At 44.0% G+C, this 22,657-nt stretch overlaps 2 protein-coding genes across 3 annotated transcripts in view; one reads left to right on the top strand and one right to left on the bottom strand.

Annotated features, from left to right (window-relative positions):
- The first annotated feature begins 1,071 nt into the window (after positions 1 to 1,071).
- MCF2L2 (MCF.2 cell line derived transforming sequence-like 2) overlaps positions 1,072 to 22,657 on the top strand; it is a 304,091-nt gene continuing 282,505 nt past the window's right edge. The window contains exon 1 of one of the 2 annotated variants that reach the window (XM_069975109.1): positions 1,072 to 1,147. The gene's annotated coding sequence lies outside the window, so the exon portion shown is untranslated. Of the gene's footprint in view, positions 1,148 to 6,688; positions 6,720 to 22,657 lie in introns of those variants that run through there. The other variant, XM_069975111.1, reaches the window with a different exon arrangement.
- Positions 8,505 to 22,657, bottom strand: part of RFC4 (replication factor C subunit 4) — a 31,254-nt gene continuing 17,101 nt past the window's right edge. Inside the window, exons 3-10 of the mRNA XM_069973798.1 lie at positions 21,570 to 21,649; positions 20,109 to 20,228; positions 14,926 to 15,069; positions 12,658 to 12,778; positions 11,677 to 11,802; positions 10,220 to 10,300; positions 9,554 to 9,670; positions 8,505 to 8,685 (exon numbers count right to left, since the gene is read on the bottom strand). Of these exons, the coding sequence (XP_069829899.1) occupies positions 8,590 to 8,685; positions 9,554 to 9,670; positions 10,220 to 10,300; positions 11,677 to 11,802; positions 12,658 to 12,778; positions 14,926 to 15,069; positions 20,109 to 20,228; positions 21,570 to 21,649 (885 nt within the window). The 3' untranslated portion in view covers positions 8,505 to 8,589. The remainder of the gene's footprint in view (positions 8,686 to 9,553; positions 9,671 to 10,219; positions 10,301 to 11,676; positions 11,803 to 12,657; positions 12,779 to 14,925; positions 15,070 to 20,108; positions 20,229 to 21,569; positions 21,650 to 22,657) is intronic.

The following is a 22,657-nucleotide window of genomic DNA, read 5'->3' on the forward strand; positions in this document are numbered from 1 at the left end:
CCCATGATGCCCCTACGCGTTGCATTCCACCGGAACTTCATCAGGGAGACGAAGTTCCGGTGGAACGCAACGCATAGAGGCATCATGGGCCACAACGAGTCGCTCCTTTCCCTCTCTGTTTGGTGACATACATTATTGATTTATTTTTTGTTCAGCATTTCATAGTTTAGTTACCATTCACAGCACACGTGTACATTTTGTTTTTTTGATGTGGACACTTTCAATCATGTTTATGTTGTTTATTCACTTCATGTTGTCTGAGGGTCTATAGGGCTATACTTTATGATCGTTTGCTGGCCTGTGGGTTCCCATTATTGTGTGGATCCCACCGTGTTTTTCCCTCTTTGGGAATTTTAAATGTTTTTAATGTGCAGGGATCTGGTTTCCCTTGCCATTTTTTGTGTTTTTGTATTTGTGTGTTAATTACTAATAAACATATTTTTGTAATTTCTTAATTATTGTTGGTGTGCTCCTATATATGACATCTGTTTCTTTAGTGGCCCAAATTTAAAATATCTAAGGCTAGGTTCACACTGCGTTTTCAGCATCCGTTTAACGGATCCGTTTTTTTTTACGTCCAGAAAAATAGGTTCAGCAACGTTTTTTTGTCCGTTTTGGTCCGTCAAAAAAAAACGGATCCGTTTTTTTTTATAATGGAAGTCAATGGAAAAACGGATGCACACTAATGAATCCGTTTTTTGCAATCCGTTTTTCATGCGTTTTTTGCAAAAAACGGATGCGTTTAACGGATGCTGAAAACGCAGTGTGAACCTAGCCTAACCAACGAAACAGATTTCCACATATCTCAAATGATTGCTAGGTTAAAGTGATATTGTCACCCTATGTGCAGTTCTCCACACCATCCACAAGCTTTAGACGCTGCACATTCAGTATATACCTGTATAACACTTGTCTGTGTCTTCTTTCTGCTCTACAATTGCTTCATATTATCGATGGACAGTGTCACCTAGGTGGGGGCTTCACGGCAGTTGGGCACTATCTCCTATATGGAGAGTGGCAGTTAGGCACTCTACTCACCTGGGAGATAGAGCCCAACTGCCGTGAAGCCCCCACCTAGGTGACACTGTCCATCGATAATATGAAGCAATTGTAGAGCAGAAAGAAGACACAGACAAGTGTTATACAGGTATATACTGAACTAGAAAATGTACCCGGCGCTGCCCGGGTATAAAGTGTCAGTCTTTTAATTAGATTTGTTCTAAGGTGCCCAAGAGGCCAAGCTAAAGGTATTGTTTCATCTGAGTTAATCAGTGGAATTAGTGTATACCTGTAGTGCATAGTTGGAGGGGTTCTGTATACCCACAATGTATAGTTTTTAGGGGTCTCCCATATCTGTAGTGCATAGTTGGGGGGCTGTATACCTAAAGTGTATAGTTGGGGGGGGGGGTCCTGTATACCTGTAGTGTGTAGTTGGGGGGGGCTGTATACCTGTAGTGTATAGTTGAGGGAGGTCCTGTATACCTGCAGTGTACAGTTGGTGAAGGTCCTGTATACCTGTACTGGTATAGTTGGGGGATCCTGTATACCTGTAATGTATAGTTGGTGGAGGTCTTGTATACCTGTAGTTTATAGTTTGAGGGTCCTGGATACCTGTAGTGTATAATTGGTGGAGGTTTTGTATACCTGTAGTATATAGTTCGGGGGTCCAGTATACCTGTAGTGCATAGTTTGAGGGTCCTGTATAACTGTAGTATAGAGTTGGTGGAGGTCCTGTATACCTGTAGTGTATAGTTTGGGGTCCTATATACCTGTAGTAAGTATATAGTTGGTGGAGTTCCTGTATACCTGTAGTATATAGCTTTGGGGTCCTGTATACCTGTAGTATAGAGTTGGTGAAGGTGCTGTATATCTGTATTATAGAGTTGGTGTAGGTCCTGTATACCTGTAGTGTATAGTTTTGAGGTCCTGTATACCTGTAGTGTATAGTTTAGGGTCCTATATACCTGTAGTATATAGTTGGTGGAGGTCCTGTGTACCTGAAGTATATAGTTGGTGGAGGTCCTGTATACCTGTAGTGTATAGTTTTGGGGTCCCGTTCACCTGTAATGTATAGTTTTGGGGTCCTGTATACCTGTAGTGTCCTGTATACCTGCAGGGTCGTATTTACCCGTATGGCAGTGTTATTCAGTCACAGTGTGTCTGTATTGGTCAGGTCTGGTATAGTGGTGTTATCCAGTCACAGTATGGCGGTATTGGTCAGGTGTGGTATGGCAGTGTTATCCAGTCACAGTATGGTGGTATTGGTCAGGTGTGGTATGGCAGTGTTATCCAGTCACAGTATGGTGGTATTGGTCAGGTCTGGTATAGCGGTGTTATCCAGTCACAGTATGGCGGTATTGGTCAGGTCTGGCGGTGTTACCCAGTCACAGTTTGGCGGTATTGGTCAGGTGTGGTATGGCAGTGCTATCCAGTCACAGTATGGCGGTATTGGTCAGGTCTGGTATGGCAGTGTTATTCAGTCACAGTATGGTGGTATTGGTCAAGTCTGGTATAGTGGTGTTATCCAGTCACAGTATGGCAGTATTGGTCAGGTCTGGCGGTGTTACCCAGTCACAGTTTGGCGGTATTGGTCAGGTCTGGCAGTGCTATCCAGTCACAGTATGGCAGCATTGGTCAGGTCTGGCAGTGTTATCCAGCACAGTATGGCGGTATTGGTCAGGTCTGGTATGGCAGTGCTATCCAGTCACAGTATGGCGGCATTGGTCAGGTCTGGCAGTGTTATCCAGCACAGTATGGCGGTATTGGTCAGGTCTGGCAGTGTTATCCAGTCACAGTATGGCGGTATTGGTCAGGTCTGGTGTGGCAGTGTTACCCAGTCACAGTTTGGTATACCTGTAGTGCCCTGTATATACATGTACTGTATAGATGGAGTAGGGGGTCCTGTATATACATGTACTGTATAGATGGAGTAGGGGGTCCTGTATATACATGTACAGTATAGATGGAGTAGGGGGTCCTGTATATACATGTACTGTATAGATGGAGTAGGGGGTCCTGTATATACATGTACTGTATAGATGGAGTAGGGGGTCTACCAGTTATTACTGTGGATGTTGTGAGGCAGCTGCCCTAGCAACCATTGCTCCCTGTGAAAATGAAAGCAGTAATCCTATTGGTTGCTAAGGCTCCAACTGCCGTGTCTGCTGCAGCTAATTATATCACCTGTGTTTGCAGTGAGGAGATTTTCCCATTCATCTCTATGGGGCGCCTCCCCTCCTGTACATCTGGCGGGGACGGGACCTTCGCAATAACCTTCCTGGGCACCCAATGTATCTGTGTGCCAAATTTGGGGTCAAACGGTTCAGGCGTTTGGAAGTCTATAGAGGACAGACAGACAGAAGGACAGACAGACAGACTTTGATTTTTATGATATAGATGTGCAGCATCTAAGCTTGTCAATGGTACAGAGAATTGCACATAGAGTAATGGCCCTATTCCACGGAAGGATTATCGTTCGTTTTCGGACGATATCGACCGCTACGGACGATAATCGTTCCGTGGAATAGAGTGCAACGATCAGCCGACATCGTTCATGTCGGCTGATCGTTGCAGTCGCTTGTTTTTCAACATGTTGAAAAACAAGCGACTGATATAGCAGCGATCTGCTGCCGTCGCTCCGTTGAATAGGAGCATCGGCAGCAGACGCTGCTATATCCTATGGGCTGCCCGGACGATCAGCGATCCCCCGGGCAGCCCCCCCGCAGCTCCCCGCCGCCCCTCCCGCACTCACCCGCTCGCTGCTGCCGCGTTGAATAGCGGCGGCAGCGAGTGGGGAACGAGGAGCAAACGAGCGCTAATAGCGCTCGTTTGCTCCTCTAAAACGACCCGTGGAATAGGGCCATAAGGGGGGGGGGGGTGACAATATCACTTTTAGCTACACCATGTATAAGGGGGTTATTATAAGGATCCCTCCTTATAGGTACATATTAGTAATAGTAAAAAAAAAAAACACCACACATGAACCATGCTATTCTGTTGGCTGCTCTGTATACATAGCTATTTACTGAACACCAAGTGGTGTCATACTATGTGCGGAAATGTATTAACGACAGCCATCTGAGAAAGGTAAACCATGGTCTTCTCGGCCAAAAGGGAGCTATCAGTATTATGGCTGCCCTGTCTTCCACCACACACCCTGGGGATCAAGGTGCATGGAGGGAAGGTGTAACCTCTCTCATTCCCCCAATGTTGGGCAAATGCATCCACTGCTGCTAGACAATCCCGAGGACTGAGGGAAAAGAATCTGGACAGTTGTTTTTTTTTCTCCTTCTTCTGGTCGCAAATAAGTCCACTGTTGGAGAACCAAACCTTTTTACAACCAGATTGAAAACCTTGTTCAGCGCCCATTTGACTGACAGAGATAAATCCTGCTCAAGTCTGCAGTCTGGTTGTCTGTGCCCATGAGATGCACTGCTGACAGGGATGAGAGATTTCTTTCTGCAAAGCTGAAAGATCGGAGGAAAAAGGTTCAGAAGTGTTTGACATCTAGTATTGCCTTGTTTGTTCAGATATGCTACTGGTATTGTCTAAGTCACACGTGTCAAACTCAGGCCCTCCAGCTTTTACAAAACTACAATTCCCATCATACCTGGACTGCCAAAGCTAAAGCTTTGGCTGCCCAGGCATGATGGGTTTTGCAGTTTTTCAACAGCTGAAGGGCCTGAGTTTGACACCCCAGGTCTAAGTATATTTAGGACATCTTTGGATGATTTTGAGGGGATAATTCTCTCAAGGCTAGGAATACCACATACAGCTTTGTAGTTGAAGTGGCCAAGCTCCTTGCAGCAAGTGATGACCTGAATGCCCCCCACCTTCAGGGATTGGCATCTGTGGCAATCCTGACTAAATCTCTGGGGGACCACTGAAATCCTTCAGCAAGGTTGAGAGGGTTCAACCACCAAAGGAGGCTTACCCTTTCAACCACCAAAAGGAGGCTTAACTGGATTGTATGATTGAGGAAGTTTTGCCTTCCATCCCACTTTTGGAGGATGTCACTTTGCAGGATCCTTGAATGGAACTAAGCCCACTGCACAGAAGGAATACAAGAAGTTTGTGGCCCTAAGACTATGAAAACACGCTCGTAAGATGGAATCTCAGACTTGATGACTAAGGGCCCTATTCCACCAGACTATTCTCGTCCGCATAATCATTAACGATTAACGATCTCAAACCGCTATTGCGAAAGACCTGAAAACGTTCACTCATTGCCATGGAACGATAATCGTTACTTATGATCGTATTTGCGATCGTTTTTTCTTCGCTATTGCAGTTGTATCTATTGCGAATGACCGAACGATGTCTTATTCAACGCGAACGATTTGCAAACGTGCAACGATACAAATAGGTCCAGGTCTTATAAAGCGATCAACGATTTCTCGTTCGGTCATTAATCGTTAACTGCATTTCAACTGAACGATTATCGTTTAGATTCAAACGATTTAACGATAATCTGAACGATAATCGCCCAGTGGAATAGGGCCCTAAGGAAGTTTTCCTTTAAAGACTATATCACCCTTCCAGGATTTTATTCATAATGTACACCTTGCTGAATCTGAAAGGGCAGTGGCTCTGGCAGATATTTAAATGTAATAAACCAAGGTCATCTGCTAGGAAATCTGCAGCTTTAGAGAGGGCTGGGAGATCTTCCAAAATTTTTTCACAAGATGGTTCTTTGAAAAGGGGAGATCTTAGGTCAGACAGCCAGACTCTAAAGGGACAGGGCTACACATGTACTGGCAATACTTGTTCTTAAGGAACCTGTGACTGCTTCCCAAGTCTTTTTATTAAAGAAAACTGCCTTTCTATCCATGGGGTTAGGAAGAAACCTCAGATGCTCAAAAGGTAGACTGTTTCTTTAAGCCAACCTAGCGACAGGTGGAACAACAACAGGTGGTTTGTCCCAAGTGCAACACTACCCCTCTTCAAACAGGTATTTACGCTTATTAGAAACCCCATGTGTAATAAGCTGTAAGAAATTAGTTTAAAAATATGCGTAGTATAAAAAATAATTTTAAAAATTGTTTTTTCTCCCCCTCTTGATCTGCATTCCTGGAGAGGGGAGGGGGGGGCGGTATAAATTTTTGTGGAGAAATGTACACTTTTTGTAACTGGTGAAGAATTGGTATAGCAGAATTTTTGTGGAATAATGTTCTCTTGTTAGGTTTTTTTCCCCTCACTGAAAATTAAAGAAAAGAATAAAAAAAAATAAATGTGTATTTACGCTTGAAATATCTTGGAACAAAGATAGCAAAGATAGAATGGTAGCTTCACACACCATACCACAGCAGATTTGATCTAAATAACTGGGCACAGCATCAAGTCTGTACCATCAAATCTGCTGCAGATCTGCTGGGGATCCTGTATGTGTGAATGCACCCTAAATGCTTTTATGGAGGGGGGTCTTTGATTTTTTTTTTTTTTCTTATTGTATCATTACACAATCACAAGTCCGTCTCACACCAGCAGACCAAACGTGACACGTTGGGAGTAAATACAGGGTATAACAGGGACTGTACAAAGGGATAGACCGGGGCAGGACCCCGACAGTTCCCTGAGAGAGAAGGGGTAGTGACCAACACGCAGACAATAAGGGGCGAAAAAGGGAGAGTAAGACTCCTGATTGGTCACAACCTTTTGATTTTTTGCACGGTCTACAGAAACGCAAGAACAGAGCCACAGGATTTCAGGACGACAGACTGGTGAGATACACCTGATTTAATTTTCATATATCTCGGCTGGGACTGCGAAGACTGAATTTATTTGTGGACTGGTGTAATTACAGATTCATATGGACTTGGGTTTTGTTTGTGGGGATGTATGTTTTTTAGAAGATTATTAAAAGTGAAGCTTTAATGGTGTTCACCCCTTATATATATTTATTGTATCATTGTTAAAGCTATGTTCACACACAACATTTTTGTCAGTATTTTGCCACCAAAACCAGGAGTGGATTGAAAATACAAAGGCTATGTTCAAACACTGAATCGGATGGCTGGCATTTAATAGCAAATAATAACTGTTGTTTTAAAATAACGGTTGATATTTGCCATTAAATGATGGCCATCCACTCAATTTCAACAGTGTTTCTATAGCCCATGGGTCTCCAAATTGCAGCCCACCAGCTGTTGCGAAACCACAACTCCCATCATGCCTGGACAGCTAAAGCTTTGGATTTGGCTGTCCAGGCATGATGGGAATTGAAGTTTTGCAACAGCTGGAGGGCCGCAGTTTGGAGACCCATGCTATAGCCTATGTTTTCAATCCACTCCAGGTTTAGGATGCAAAATACTGAGCAAAAATACTGTGTGTGAACATAGCTTTAAAAATGATATAATAATTTCCATCAGGGGATTTGAAACAGAAATCAACTATATCTGAACTATATAGTGTTTCTTTCAGAGGCTAGGCAGCACTGATTATTCATGAAGAAGAGGGAGAAGGAAGGAGGGGTGAGGCGGCCAGAGTGTGGCACAAACAACTCCTCTTTGCCTCTTCAGTACTGTAGGAGACGTGATATTGTGCATAATCCACGGCACGGAAAATTACCAAAAGGTACTATGCTCACTAGGGTACTGCCAGCTACAGCACACTGTCAGCACCTCATGTAGGGCCCAGGAGCTAACAGATTGCCTTTAAGGGATAGTCGAACTTCGTCTCTAACAATTTTCTTAAAGAGGATGTACCACCCGGTACATCCTCTTTAACCTGAACCCCCGGATCGATTGGCGCCGGCACGGGGAAGCCGGTGCCACGGTCCATTTTTCTGACCACCGCCCGGTTCTCGAGCACGGTGCTGTTCGATCCAGCGGTACCGGCCGGTGCTGAAGCACAGGAGGCGGGCCGGCCCGCCCCCAGTGGGAGGGAATTCCCTCCCCTGTATGACGTGGCTCCATTCATTCTAAGCGAGCCAGGGAACCGGGCGGCGGTCCGAAAAACGGACCGGGGCACCGGCTTCCCCGTGCCGGCGCAGATCGATCTGTGGGTTCAGGTTAAAGAGGATGTACCGGGTGGTACATCCTCTTTAATACATAGTTACATAGTTAATACGGTTGAAAAAAAGACACATGTCCATCGACTTCAACCAAGGAGGGGATGGATACAGGGAGCAGGGGATGGATACAGAGAATACTATTTGCTAGTACTGAGCATTCTTGTGCTACTAAACGGTCAATACAAGGACAGAGAGATCTGACAATCATCCCTGAGCAGGGTTGCTGTGTGAGGCTGCTGGAAGCATGCTGCAGATCTCCCCAGGCTTTTGAATCTTCCAGGCAAATCCCAGACATGACCCAACGCTGGATAATCCCGGAAGTGAGGTCAATACCTGTGAACATGCAGAGGTGACTGGAAAGGAGAAGAACATGGCTCCCCTGACTCGGCTCCCCTGACTCACCTCCCTACCCCTCCCTTTTATTAACAGGTTATAATAAAAAAAAACTTCCGTTTAATTCCACCTTTCACACCTGGCAAAAAATACAAGCATCTATTTTTAGCCAAAATGACTGAATTTATACAAATTTTATACAAAACAACTTTCTTGTAACTAATTCAAGAAATAAAGAAACTAAATTAGCTATTTTGAGTCATCTGCTGCATAACAACTGCAAAAAGACTGATCATTTGTAGGTATTCATCTGCTCCATCAGCCAAACACTTGTCCACTTCCTGTAAAATAAAGTAAATTATTAAACCTCTACTTAAAAGAATAAAATACTTGAAAACATATACAAGCACATTATGCACAGTGGACAGCTGCCACATCGTTCCATAAACATGTACATTCTGCATGTGTGTTTGGAATTGATACCAAAGTGAAAACGCTTAGCATTTTTAATCTCTCTGCTTGCAAAATAAAGATTATATATGATATGCGTTTATATATATTATTGGTAAAATAAATTGTGCAAACATAGTCGAAATGTGTATGGCTACATTGGATTCACCAGACAGCAGTTTAATAGTTGTTCAACCATCAACTATCTAATGTGCATGATTAATTTTAGACAAAGGACATAGTAGTAAAGTCTAATAAAGTAAGAAGTATTAACAAGCAGAACTGAGCTTTCCCTACTTGGACTCATCTGTACTGTGATAAATCAGTTATATATTGCTACTGTGCAGACTCATAAATTTGGCACATTTAGAGCAATATGCCCCATCATGAGCAGATATAACAGCACACTGATAGAGCTGACATAACCGTGGTACACACTATCAATTGCTTAGCACAAGAACACTTTTGCTTTCTGGCAAATTGTATTACAGCAACTCTTCTGTGGGGCCAGACTAGGTAAGTTTGCTTTGCTTCCCATGTGCAACAAGCCTATGGTGCCCATGGCCATGTTTCTGTTAAAAGCTTTTTTGATAGCGCTGCGGAATCTGTTGGCGCTATACAAATAAATATTATTATTATTATAGCTATTGCATACTAGGAATGCTCCACCAAATGTTCTTCAAATGCTCTAGCAAAGTGTAAGCCTAATAGCCACGATTCTAGCATGATGAAAAGTCACTTTGGTATTCTCTGACTTACTGCAAGTTTCTCTGCAATGACGGCTTTCTGTTTGTCAGTCAGATCTTCTCGTTCAAGTAGAATATCATGAAGCTGGTTTACAAGTTGTGTTGCTGCATGGCCATTATTTATTAAATTCTTCAGAATAGATAAAAAAAAAATAGTTAAATTCCAGAATATGGAACGTGGCTGCAGGAACTTAACATGAATTCTAAAAGGATAGCACATTTAAATAGAGCACTTGAAGGAGTTATCCAGCCTCTTTAAAGTGCAACACCAGCACAAGAAAGAAAAAAAAAAACAACTCTTAAATCAACTGGAGTCAGAAAGTGCCAGTGATTTTTTTATTTACTTAAAAATCTATTACTAAAAAAATCTCAAGTCTTTCAGTACTTTGCAGCTGCTGTATGTCATTGACATAGATATGCAGGTCATACAGCTGCTGTTAGGTACTGGAAGACTTGAGATTTTTAATAGAAGTAAATTACAAATCTCTGGCACTTTTGACACCAGTTGATTTGAAAGAAAACAATTTTTGATCGAGCTGCCCTTTAAGTGTAAAAAGGGACAGGAAATTCAAAGAGCAGTGGACATAGGAAGCTTTGGAACTGGATCAATAGGTAATTAATAAGGCAAGTACAACATAGAATAAATGGCAAGTAACAAAACAGGCATTCAATTTCTTACCTTCACCACAGTTTCTAGTTTCTCAAAGGAACCACTCTGGCATGCTGCCAAGACTCCTTCAAGAGTTTCCTTTGAAATCACCTACATGATAATAAAAATAAATAAAATATAAAATATATAAATAAAAGGGCAATGCAGAACCAATTGACGACACAGGATGAATATACTCATCCAGGTAGCGCCAACACTATTGGCAACAAGCTACAAACATCATAATTTGGGCCAGTAAATTAAGAAAGATTATGTGGGAACCTACTGATAACATTTATAGTTATGATTTTTATTTTATACTTCTGAATAGAGTAAAGTTTGTGTTCAAAATAAATCAACTGAAAAGAACATGTAATACACAGAAAACATGTAATAGGAGGAGAGGAAGGGTGGTTGGACTAACAGATTGGGGAGCTGGACCTGGAGAACCCCTCAAGGGTGAATGGAAGGAGAAAGTGTGTGTGTATATATATAACAGCTTGTAAAGAAAGTGGCACAAAGATGGGCTCTTAATTCTAAATGAGGTGTGTGGAAGAAGTCTGGTAGCAAAGTGGACTCTGGACGCAGGAGCAAAGTTTGTATGGATTAGTTGCCCTGATCTCTGGCCCTCCATGATATATTGGAGGCCTGGGACTGGGGATCTCAACAATCTGAGGGGTGGGCCGGTGGGCGTGGGCATCCCTAATATTGTGGCACTGGCTGCACAATTGGACCTTGGAGTGGAGTGAGTAACAAAGTACGAAAGCCTGCCGAAAGCAAGGATGGAGGGTAATAGTTCAAACTACAGTTGGAATGAACTTAAAGCGAACATACTGCACCATCAGGTACATCGCTTTTGGTTTTATACCTTAATGGATCAGCGCCAGGTCCGGTGATTTCGGGAGCAGTGGCATGGAGCACTGGGGACCCACCTGCTGGCCCCTCAGTATGACAATCTCCCCTCCCCTCTGTGGTGGGGCTTTATTAGAATCAATGGAGCTGTGTCACAGAGGGTAGGAGGTTTTGTAACACTGGGGGCCAGTGGGCCTGCCCCACTGCTCCAGGGCAGGCTAATGCTTCCGAAAAGACCGACACCATGTGTGGTTCAAAAAAAGGACCACACCACCGGCACCCCTGCGCCGATCCATTAGCGTATAAAATGCAAAGCGAAGTATCTGATGGTACATTCGTTTGAAGCATGTAGTCCTGGGATGCATTCTCAGAGATACCTCCTAGAAATAAGAAAGTGATGTAATTAAAGGTTTTGGTGTTCTCCTGTTTGAGTTTTCCTTTGGATGGATGCGTATAGCCTGTGGGTTGAGTGTATGATTATGTTTTTGTCCCTAAGGAGATATTGTGAGAGTGTGTGTGTTTGTGTATATACACACACACACACACACACACACACACACTTTTCTTTTTTTTTTACATAAAGACAATATAAAGAAAATATAAAAATACATAGAAAACAGCAGGAGGCACCTTACCCCGGCTATTTCTGTCACCACTTGTTCTGTAATCTCCTTTCCTACAGTAAGCCTGGTGGCACTTTGTAGAAATGTGATTGCTTTCCTCAGGTCTCCTTCTGACACCTCAACCAGACAGCTTACTGCCTACAAAAAAGCAAGTAAAAATAGCCTATAAATATATGAGTTCTAAGTCTGCCTTGAGGATTCTAGACATGAAACCACTGCTGAAAGAAATTCCAGTAAAACTTTCTCCTTGGGATCTAAAGGCCCTTTTCATGGGTCAATTATTGGCAACCAGCATTGCTAGAAATGCTCACTCAGCCCATAACTGGCCTGTGTAAAAGTGTCAGCGATCCGCTGACAAGCAGAAAGACGACCGCTCATTGGCTGTTCACATCTTTTGAGCAGCCTTAAAAAAAATCATTGTTTAGGGCATCAATGGAGCACAATGGTAAGTGTTCAAGCAGAACCAACAAGATGTTTAGACAAGCTGAATTTAGAGGCAGCAATACGGACATGGGTCTCAAATGTTTTAGCCAGAGCTTCTTATCTGCATTTTCAGTGACATTTCAGAATAAGCTGGTTCTTTGTGGAACAGCACTATACCTGGCTATTATTTATCTTGTATAAGGTATTTGCAGCAGATTTCCAGTCTGCAAGCAAAATCTAACCAAAGTAGTCACGGTTCTGGGGCTAGCTAGTGCTGTAATCACACCTATGGGTGTGATTTACAGCGCCGTTTCAAAAGTTTCTTCACACAGAGGCAGGCCTGACAGCATGTAGACGCTTCAACATCTTTATTCCGGCAGACATGCACAGCACAACGGTGTGCTATCCCCAGGAAGTGTGTTAGGGAATGTATTTGCATGGATTTATAGTGTTTTAGCGAATTTTCAGGTGATATCTTCCCTTTAATTGCTGATAACAGATCAAACTAAAAACAATTTTTTTGATGGAAAAGGTCAAATAATTTTACTACACAAAAAGCAAAACCAATACCTTAGTTGTAATAAGCACATTTTCTTTTTTGCAGATATCCAGAATTCTTTTGGTTTGTATCTCATCAGCCAGTGGCTTAAACCGAAACTTAGAACATCGAGATGTTAACGGTTCAATAATTCTACAAGAAAAACAAACATACTGAAAGTTGACCAGTGCAGTAATAGGAGTTATTTAAAAGGGATTGTGACAGCAGTTTAAAAGGGGTTATCCAGCGCTACAAAAACATGGCCACTTTTCCCCCCTCTCTCGTCTCCAGTTTAGGAGTGGTTTGCAATTAGTCTCCATTTAGTTCAATAGAACTGAGTTCCAAATCCCACCCAATCTGGAGACAAGAGAGTGGGAAAAGTGGCCATGTTTTTGTAGTGCTGGATAACCCCTTTAAACACGCAAAACTCCTGACAGCCCTAGGCCCCGTTCACACAAAGCAAGAGAGGCGGAATTCCGCCAGCCTCCGTGTCATAATGACACTCTATGGGAGGCGCGCACGCTGCATCTCTCAGCGCCGAAGAATGAACATGTTCATTCTTCAGCACGGAGAGACACTGAGCAATGCGGCGCGCGCACCTCACATAGAGTGTCATTATGACACGGAGGCTGGCGGAATTCCGCCTCTCTTGCTTTGTGTGAACTGGACCCTATACAGAGGGTCAGGGAGGGCAGTGTAATGATGCTTTATGTTTCAGCAACTAACTTTGGCAAGGAAAGCAATAACAGTTTACAAAATATAACGTATTGCAAAATACTAACCAAATTATCGGGAAAGTAGATAACAGCACACATTTATTATTAGTAGTAGTGATGAGCGAGTACTAAAATGCTCGGGTGTTCAGTACTCAAGACCAATATTTCCTGATGCTCGGGTGCTCGTTTCGAGTAACGAACCCTATTGAAGTCAATGGGAAACACGAGCATTTTTGGGACCCAGGCTCGTCCCAGGGAAGGTTGCGTGAAAACCTGTCAACCTCAGAAAATGATGGAAACACTACGGAAATGGACAGGAAACAGCAGGGGCAGCATGTATGCATGGATGTCTCTGAGGCTGCCTAATCGCACCATTACACCAAATTCTGGCAACAGCCTGGTGGTGGCCCTCAATACAATAGTGCTGACCCAGACCAAGATGGGCAAGGCCCATGCGATCTGTGTGTAACTGGTGCTTTATGGTGTATGGCACATACACAGGACAATGAGCAGTGAGGTTGGATATGGCTGCACTAAAAAAGAACCCTGCAGATGGCTGGCTGCAGATGACAACAGATGCTGGTCAGACTGTTTTTTGGAGGTAGTTGTATAGAGTCTGTGTGTAAGTGGTGCTTTATGGTGTATCCCACCTCTTAAACAGGACAATGAGCAGTGAGGTTCTATGCAGCTGTACTACAAATCACAGCAATAAAATGTACAACAGCAGCAGCACCAGCCACAAAAAAAAAATATTAGTACTGATGACTTCTTTGGGGTCTGTATGCAACATCTGCTGTCCCCTTTCTGCCAGAAGTCGATCACCACAGTGTGCAGCTAAGATCGTGGTAGCTGCACTGCAAGTCCAAGTCTTTAAGCCCTAACAAGCTGTTGGGTTCTTTGTCTAGTATTCCCTGCCTACAGGAATGCCAATTCCCTCCCTTACGCTCTCCCTGACAATCAGCAGCTCTGTCCCTAATCTCTTACAGCATGCATGTGAGGCGAGCACCGCCGGCCCAGGTTCTTATATGCCCAGGTCATCTGATCTGGCCAATCAATCGCTGCTATCGACATGTATGGGTCCCACGTCATCGCACGATGTACCAAAGAGTCTCCTGCATGTTTATTGGCTGAGAAATTGCGCCCAAACTTGCAGGAAAATGATGATACCAATTTCTCGAGTATCCCGAGATGCTCGTCCGAGCATAGAGTACCTTCAAGTACCTTAATACTCGAACGAGTACCAAGCTCGGACGAGCATGCTCGATCATCACTAATTAGTAGTTTCGTGATGAAACATGTTAAGCATACATCATGCATGACTGCCTATTTTATCTTTCAGTTTGAGTTCAGACTAATCAGAATCAGGTTACTATGTTTGCGTTAAAATAGATATGGCGGTATAGGAATAGCCAGGGGCAAAGATAAGCTTATGAGATTTTTTGACCATTTTATAAAAAAACAAAGTAACATCCTCAATGAATTGTGCACCGCCTACAATACGTGCAACAGTTATTAGTGGAGGCTGACTCTTTTATTATAGTGAATTGCTCAGAATGTGCCAGTAATTCTCTCCTGGGAACTTACCTACTGACATAGTTACAAATTAGACAAAATCGAGTTGTTTTGGACTCTTTTTCCATGGTTCGCCTCAAAGCAGCCTGTGCAGCTGATGTCATGGAGTCTGCTTCATCCAGGATAACAATCTTAAATGGGGGACATGGTTTGCCACTGCAAACAAACAAAAAAGTTTATTATGATGGAATTGTGGAAGCTAAAACTGAACAGTGTGTATAACAATTGTCATAGAGCTACTTTAGGTGCAATTTCTTTTTTTTTTTTTTAAATCAGATAATTTTTATTAAACATTTTTCAATTTTACAGTAAAATAACCCCTCCCTCCGTCACCAATACCCACCCATAACCCACCCACCCCCAACCCCTAGAACGGTTTTGTCCTACAATTTTAGATCTCTCACAGAGAAAATGTACATCAATAATACACAACTAGGACATAGAAAAAATAATATTCCGACCATAAGAGTTAACATAAAAATTTTTTACCCGACAGGCAGGAGGTCCGACTCACACAAAACATTCATACCATCATTCATTCCAACATTTTAAGGTCTGTAACTCCAGAAAACATTTAGTAGTGATGTTAGTGGTTTAAGTCCTACTTCTCATGGCTGCCCTATTCTGGTCGGCTAACAGAAATGCCTCCATGGGATTACGTTTTAGGAAATGAGACGGTAGACCTTGAGTGTCCACCCATGGACCCCATATAGCTTCATACTTTTTCATTGCTTTCCTCTTTTTATATATCCCTTTCTCCAATCTAATTGCCATGTTCAATTTATTAGTCAGTTCAGCCATTGTGGTACTTAGGTGCCATTTAAACTATGAATTCTATACTGTAATAAAGCAAATTTTTCCATCATTTTCATGTAACTATAAGGTAGCACTTAAAACAACAACTCAGGCAGGACCTAATAAAAATTTTTTTTTTTTTTTTTTTAAAAAAGCACAGACACACACACAGTTCATACTCACCATCCCTTCGGTGATGATCGGCACTTGAATCTCCGTCACCTCCAGCCTTTGTCTTCAGAACTCCCTCACTTCCGGGTCCTTGTGAAGTGAATGAAAAAGAAAAGGCTGCTGGTGTGCATGCGCATCAGCAGCCTTTTCATTGGCTGGAGCGTATAACATGGCTTCCAGCAAGCTCAGCCAATCAGACACAAGTTATATAACTTTGTAATGTGTGTTATATAAGCTAAAAAAGAAAAACGCCGGAGTTGTCCTTTAAAGATTTGACATGTATTTGGATGTGTTCTTCTCGGATTCCCACACTCCACACCAGCATGCCTACTTCAGGTAATATTTTATGACCTCTATGCATTCACTTTGCATGGGTTTTGTGCAATAAGCCAGAGTAATTGGCACTGTTGAGCACATACAGTATAAAACCAAAACTAGTTCTCAGTTCATATTATTTAGCAGTATTGTGCAATAAGGCAGGATCAAGTACCAATCAGATTCCACCTTATATTCCTCAGATTCTTTGAAAAATGAAAGGTGGATTCTGACTGGTTGCTAGGGGCAACTAAGACAATTCTACTTAACACCAGTTTGATAATTCTCCCCCCCCCCCCCGTGTTTTTTTTTTATTTGCAACACGTTTCAGCCTGCAAAGTACAAGTAGGGTTTCTAAAGCAATGTACAATACATGTGACTCAATAACTTGTAGTAGTAATATATGAATAGTATAAATTATGGAGGTGGAATTATTGAAACTGGATAATCATGTAAGAGAAGCATTGTTAGGAGTGGCATTCCTGATTGGGGTACATGTTTTAGATGGGGGATATATGGTGGAAGTTGCAAAGGGAGATTGTTTAGAATATGGTTTTTGTTAACCGGATAAAACCTTTAATTCAGCATTTTCAGCAAGTGTTGGTGCATTATACATTACCTAATCCGTGTCGAGGGCCGTCCGCCATCTTGTGCCAAACGTCATCTTCGAACGGAGGGCCGAGTCGCTGCTGCCCGCCCCCCCTCCGCCGCGTCACAACTGTGCTCAGCCGCGATTAGCTGAGCAGTTATGCTCAGCCAATCGCGGCTGAGCATCAGATGACGCTGCAGAGGGCGGCCGGCATTCAGGACAGTCGGAGCTGTTCGCCGGCCGCCTGAAGAAGACGTCACTCGCTGAAGATCGGAGACTGGTGTCGGCACGTGACAGGTGAGTATAGCGCACCACACTTCCGGGTACACGGGTGGGGGTGGTGGGACACGGGGAAGGGGGCCATTCACAGACATAACATACATTACAAAGTTGTATAACTTTGTAATGTGTGTTAGTCTGTGAATAATTCTTTACCGCCGCACTACCCCTTTAAAGGTTTTATCTGGGTAACAAAAACCATATTCTAAACAATCTCCCTTTCCAATACTACCCTATGTCTAATATACATGTATAACCTATCTTGCTCCATATCCCTGTTTTTTTTCTCCTACTTATCCAGTCTGGATGTCTAAAATTCTCTATTCTTGGAGCACCTTGACCACACGCTCAGCCCCCCCTCCCTTTGTAGTCACAGGACATGTGATCTCCTCTCTGGGGGCTGGGTTAGCTGTCTATGGACTTGGTAACCTGACCTCCAGGAGACATTATCTGCATCATCTCCATGCACCTGTGCTGCTTCAATAGACTTACATGTGTCTCTGAGCCTAGGTTTGTGTAATATGAAAAGTTATAGTTCTATCTCTGCTTCCTGTCAGGGAATGCAGGCATATGTGCCTGTCTGTGTGTTTCAGCTATGCATATTTTAAAGTGACTCTGTACCCACAATCTGACCCTCCCAAACCACTCGTACCTTCGGATAGCTGCTTTTAATCCAAGATCTGTCCGGGGGTCCGTTCGGCAGGTGATGTAGTTATTGTCCTAAAAAAATACTTTTAAACTTGAAGCCCGTGCCAAACGGGAGTATCTGTGCCCTAACTTTGCACCACCTCTCCGTCCCTCCTCCCCGCCCTCTTCATCATTAGGAATGCCACTGGAACATTTTCTCCATGCTGAACATTGCACAGGTCCTTAAAGGGAACCAATCACCTCAAAAATGCATATAAAGCTAAGTACATGTGCTGTTAGACAGAGCACACTTCCCACACATTTTCATAGCCTCCTTGCCTCCCCCGTGTAAGCCACAAAGTCACTTTATAAAACTGGCGCCCTGTATGCAAATTACCTGAGGTAGTCATTGGGGCGTTGTGCGGATAGCAGGTAGTCACGGTCTGCTGGGCGTCTCCTATCGTCCTGGGCGTTCTTCCGCTTTAATCACGCCCCTATGGGCGTGATTCAAATTGCCCAGTAGCTGTGACGTCACTCGAGAGTGCGCCATGCCTGACGTCGGCGCGCCTACTTTGTGACGCCGCCGTGCATGCGCAGTACAGCCGCTTCCATTCCGGCGGTACTGCGCCTGTGCAGAATAGCCTCGAACTCAGTGTGACCCGGAGTTCGTGGCTATTCTGCACAGGCGCAGTACCGCCGGAATGGAAGTGGCGGTACTGCGCATGCACGGCGGCGTCACAGCGTAGGCGCGCCGACGTCGGGCACATCGCGCTCCTGAGTGACGTCACAGCTACCGTGCAATTTGAATCACGCCCACAGAAGCGTGATTAAAGCGGGAGAACGCCCAGGACCATAGGAGACGCCCAGCAGACCGTGACTACCTGCTATCCGCACACCGCCCCAATGACTACCTCAGGTAATTTGCATACAGGGCGCCAGTTTTATAAAGTGACTTTGTGGCTTACACGGGGGAGGCAAGGAGGCTATGAAAACATGTGTGGGAAGTGTGCTCTGTGGTCTAACAGCACATGTACTTAGCTTTATATGCATTTTTAAGGTGATTGGTTCCCTTTAACGATCCAGCCCATATGCTGGGTTGCCACAAGTGGGGAATAGGAGGCAATCTGCCTGGCGCATTCCTAAGGATGAGGAGGACAGGGAGGAGGGACAGAGAGGTTGTGCAAAGTTAGGGTACAGATACTCACTTTTGGCACGGGCCTGCATCACCTGCCAAACGGACCGCAGGACAGACCTTGGATAAAAAGCAGCTATCCGAAGGTACAAGTGGTTTGGGGGGGGACAGATTGTGGGTACAGTCTCTTTAAGTTTTATATATGTTCTTAGAGTTTGGATGAAACTAGAAAGTTTTCTTTTACAGTCAGCAAGCAGAGATCTAAACCAACACTACACCCCCCAACCCCTGGTAAACAGATGCCTGTTATGCAGCACATAGCTACACCATGCGCAAGTCCGTTCTGCTACATCAGCTGGTATGGAATAAATACTGGGGTTATGTGACACAAGATCAATGAAAAATACAGTCCTGTGTTTACTGTGCAATAGTAATGACAGCAGTGGGCAGGAAAGAAAGCTAAGGGGACGAGTACACAAACGGACCAATGAGGGAAATGCATGATGGGAAATGTAATTTCCTATATTGGATATAGATAAGCTTTTTAAAAAACTTGTAACTCAGAAATGGCAGCAGCCAGAAAGACAGGAGATGGCGCAAAAATTCTCAGGGGGAATTGGTGAGAAAGAACAGCTAGCATTTAATGTTTTGGCTCTTACGTGAATAACCCCTTTAAGTGGCTAATTAAAGCAGGAACATGTACAGAATACATTTATACATATATGATGATGATGAGAGAGCGTATACAATTATGTCTTTTATCATGTGTTTCATGAGACAGCATACATACAGCAAACACTACAGTACAGTTCTGTACCTCTTTCGTACTTCCCTGTATATGAAAAGTATTGCCCAGCCGTAAAACTATTGTTGGAAATGAATACAGTATAGCATAAGTACAGTATCAGCTTTATACACCATTCTATTCTATCACTAGAATAGACGAGAGATTGTGCAGGCACAGCTTTAAAAGGGATACAGCTGCAGCATTGCCACTACAGAAGTGCTGTAGTCTCTTTACCGTTCACTTGTGAGCACACTAGCACATGGCACACCTTGTAAACAAAGAGTATGCAGCTTCAAACAGCTGATTGGGTGGCCCAAAAAAGTCAAAAACAGGCTATTGACCAAATAACTTCTTTAAATATTTAGTGTTACAGGTTAATTGTGCTTAAACAATTAAACCTACCTACTGATAAACAGTGTTTTGGCAATAAATATTTCAAAAACCCTTGGAAACTAATGTGGTAATAAAAGTCTGGAATAGTGATATAGATTAATGCTTACTCAGAACGGGTGCCGCCAACTGTCAGCTGAGAAAAGTTCTTCACTTTCTCACGAACTACTTGAATTCCTCTTTCATCAGATGCATTTAATTCCAGAACACGCTGGCGAAACAATTCAGGCCTAAAAAGAAACAAAACAAAATAATGACAATAAAAACAAAAAAAATCAAACAAAATGAAATGATCACATACGCATACAGCATTGCCAACTGCTTTCTTACAGAACCACAGAAATTCAGTAGTCTGGTTTATGCATGCTTCATCTGTTCAGTAAATTAAAGTAAGAGCAGGATATTGGCATATATAAAAGGTAAAACAACTGGTTTCTGAGCTCTGTATGCATGCTGGTTGAAGCAAAGTTTTCCTATATGGCTTATTAAGGCTATGTTCACGCAATGTGAGAGACCGGCCGTTCCGTGACCCGGCCGGGGTCACGGAACGGCCGGTCTCTGCACAGATCATCTGCAGTACCGGCGCATCAGCGCGCGCCCGCATCAGAACACTGCACAGCACACGCTCACTTCATTGTGTGAACTGACAGAGCTTTCTGCGGCCGCAATTCACTGAATTGTGTGTGCAGAAAACGGACATGTCAGTTATTTGCAGCACCGCACGGGATCCCCGACGGAGCGTATATGATGTGTATATACTCCGTCCGGGATCCCATAGAAGATAGGCTATGTTACACACTGCACAAAGTACGGCAGTTATTGCCGATGGCAACAACGGCTGTACTTTTACGTAGTGTGGACATAGCCTTGAATATGTCCAAACCAGGCTACCTTTTTAAAATTACAGCAATAGGGTATATTCACACGAACATTCTCGCGGCGAGTCCGGCAGGTCCTGGCAGTTCCCACAAACTATATACTCGCTGCGGTCTGAACGACCGCAGCAAGTATGTAATTCTGCCGCCCTTAACCCCTTCTGCTCCCAGTCGGCTCCCCCGCTGTAAGCATACATTACCTGTCCTCGCTGCATGGGTCCGGCATCCTGCTCTCCCGTCCGGCCAATCAGTGGCTGCGGCTGGGCAACACACTGATTGGCCGGACGGGAGAGCAGGACGCCGGACCCGTGCAGCAAGGACAGGTAATGTATGCTTACAGCGGGGGAGCTGGCCGGGAGCAGAAGGGGTTAAGGGCGGCAGAATTACATACTCGCTGCGGTCGTTCAGACCGCAGCGAGTATATAGTTTGTGGGAACTGCCAGGACCGTTCGTGTGAATATACCCATAGAACACCCAACTGCAGTTCTCCTAACTGAGATGGGCATTTTGGAAGACAACACAAGTTTATCATAAGCAGTTTACATTAGTATTTAGCTAGGTAAATACATCTTTACATGTGATAATAAAGAACTGAACACAGAAAGCAGAAAACAATTTAATGACCAGAATGTTGCAGTATCAGCAGAGATTCAGCAAGCAATGGAGCTCTGCTCGCTGTTTCCTATTGTCACGTACCCATAGAGTTCTCGGGCCGCTGCCAAAATTGTAGATGTTTTCCCAGTTCCAGGTGGTCCATAGAATAGAAGATTAGGAAGCTAATAAATGGGTAGGGAGGAAAAAGAAAAACTCTGTAAGCAAACACATTAAGGCTATGTTCACACAACATACTTCTTATGAAAAGAACGGTCGTTGTTTTCAATTGAAACAACAGCCGTTCTATAAAAGATGCAATGATGTATACCACAAAATATGCACAGGAATAAATAAGAAAAAACAAGTGCATCTCAATAAATTAGATCAAAAAGTTTTTGTTTGTTTTTTCCAGTAATTCAACTCAAAAAGGGAACTTTTTCTAGTGTTTATTTCTGTTAATGTCAATGATTAAGGCTACAGCCAAGAAAACCCATAATTCATTATCCAAGAAAATTTATTTTATAAGACTAACTGTAAAAAGAAAAATGTTGGCCATGAATCATGCACCTGCCCTTCAGGTACATTGTCAAACAGCCATGGCAGAAACACATATATCACACTAAGATCATTGTGAATGCAAACTGTAGTCCTTGACATGTAGAACATCCTGAGCAAACCAATTTAGGTTACAAACCCACTTGGCGGGTCTGCAGCGAGTCTCCTTGCTGTGTTTTTGCAGCGAGACTCGCTGCAGATCCCAGCCCTATACTTTCATTAGCAGAGAAACTTGCAGCAGGGATGTACATCCCTGCTGCGATTTTGTCTGCAGCCCGCCCCATTAACCCCCTAGCCGCCGGACATTATACATTACCGAGCCGCAGGAGCGGGGACCTGGTAATGTATATCCTGCCCGCCCCCCCCTGCAGCCCCGATCGCTCCCGGCCGTACGATCGCCCCCCGCAGCCCCCGGCCGTACGATCGCCCCCCGCAGCCCCCGGCCGCACGATCATCCCCCCCCCGCAGTCCCCGGCCGCACGATCGCCCCCACTGCAGCCCCCGGCCGCACGATCGCCCCCACTGCAGCCCCCGGCCGCACGATCGCCCCACGCACCCCTCGGCCACACGGGCTGCGGCGGGCGATCATGCGGCCGGGGGGCTGCGGGGGGCGATCGTGCGGGGGGCTGCGATCG

This window comes from Dendropsophus ebraccatus, chromosome 6, assembly GCF_027789765.1.
Source record: "Dendropsophus ebraccatus isolate aDenEbr1 chromosome 6, aDenEbr1.pat, whole genome shotgun sequence".
Classification (NCBI taxonomy): domain Eukaryota; kingdom Metazoa; phylum Chordata; class Amphibia; order Anura; family Hylidae; genus Dendropsophus; species Dendropsophus ebraccatus.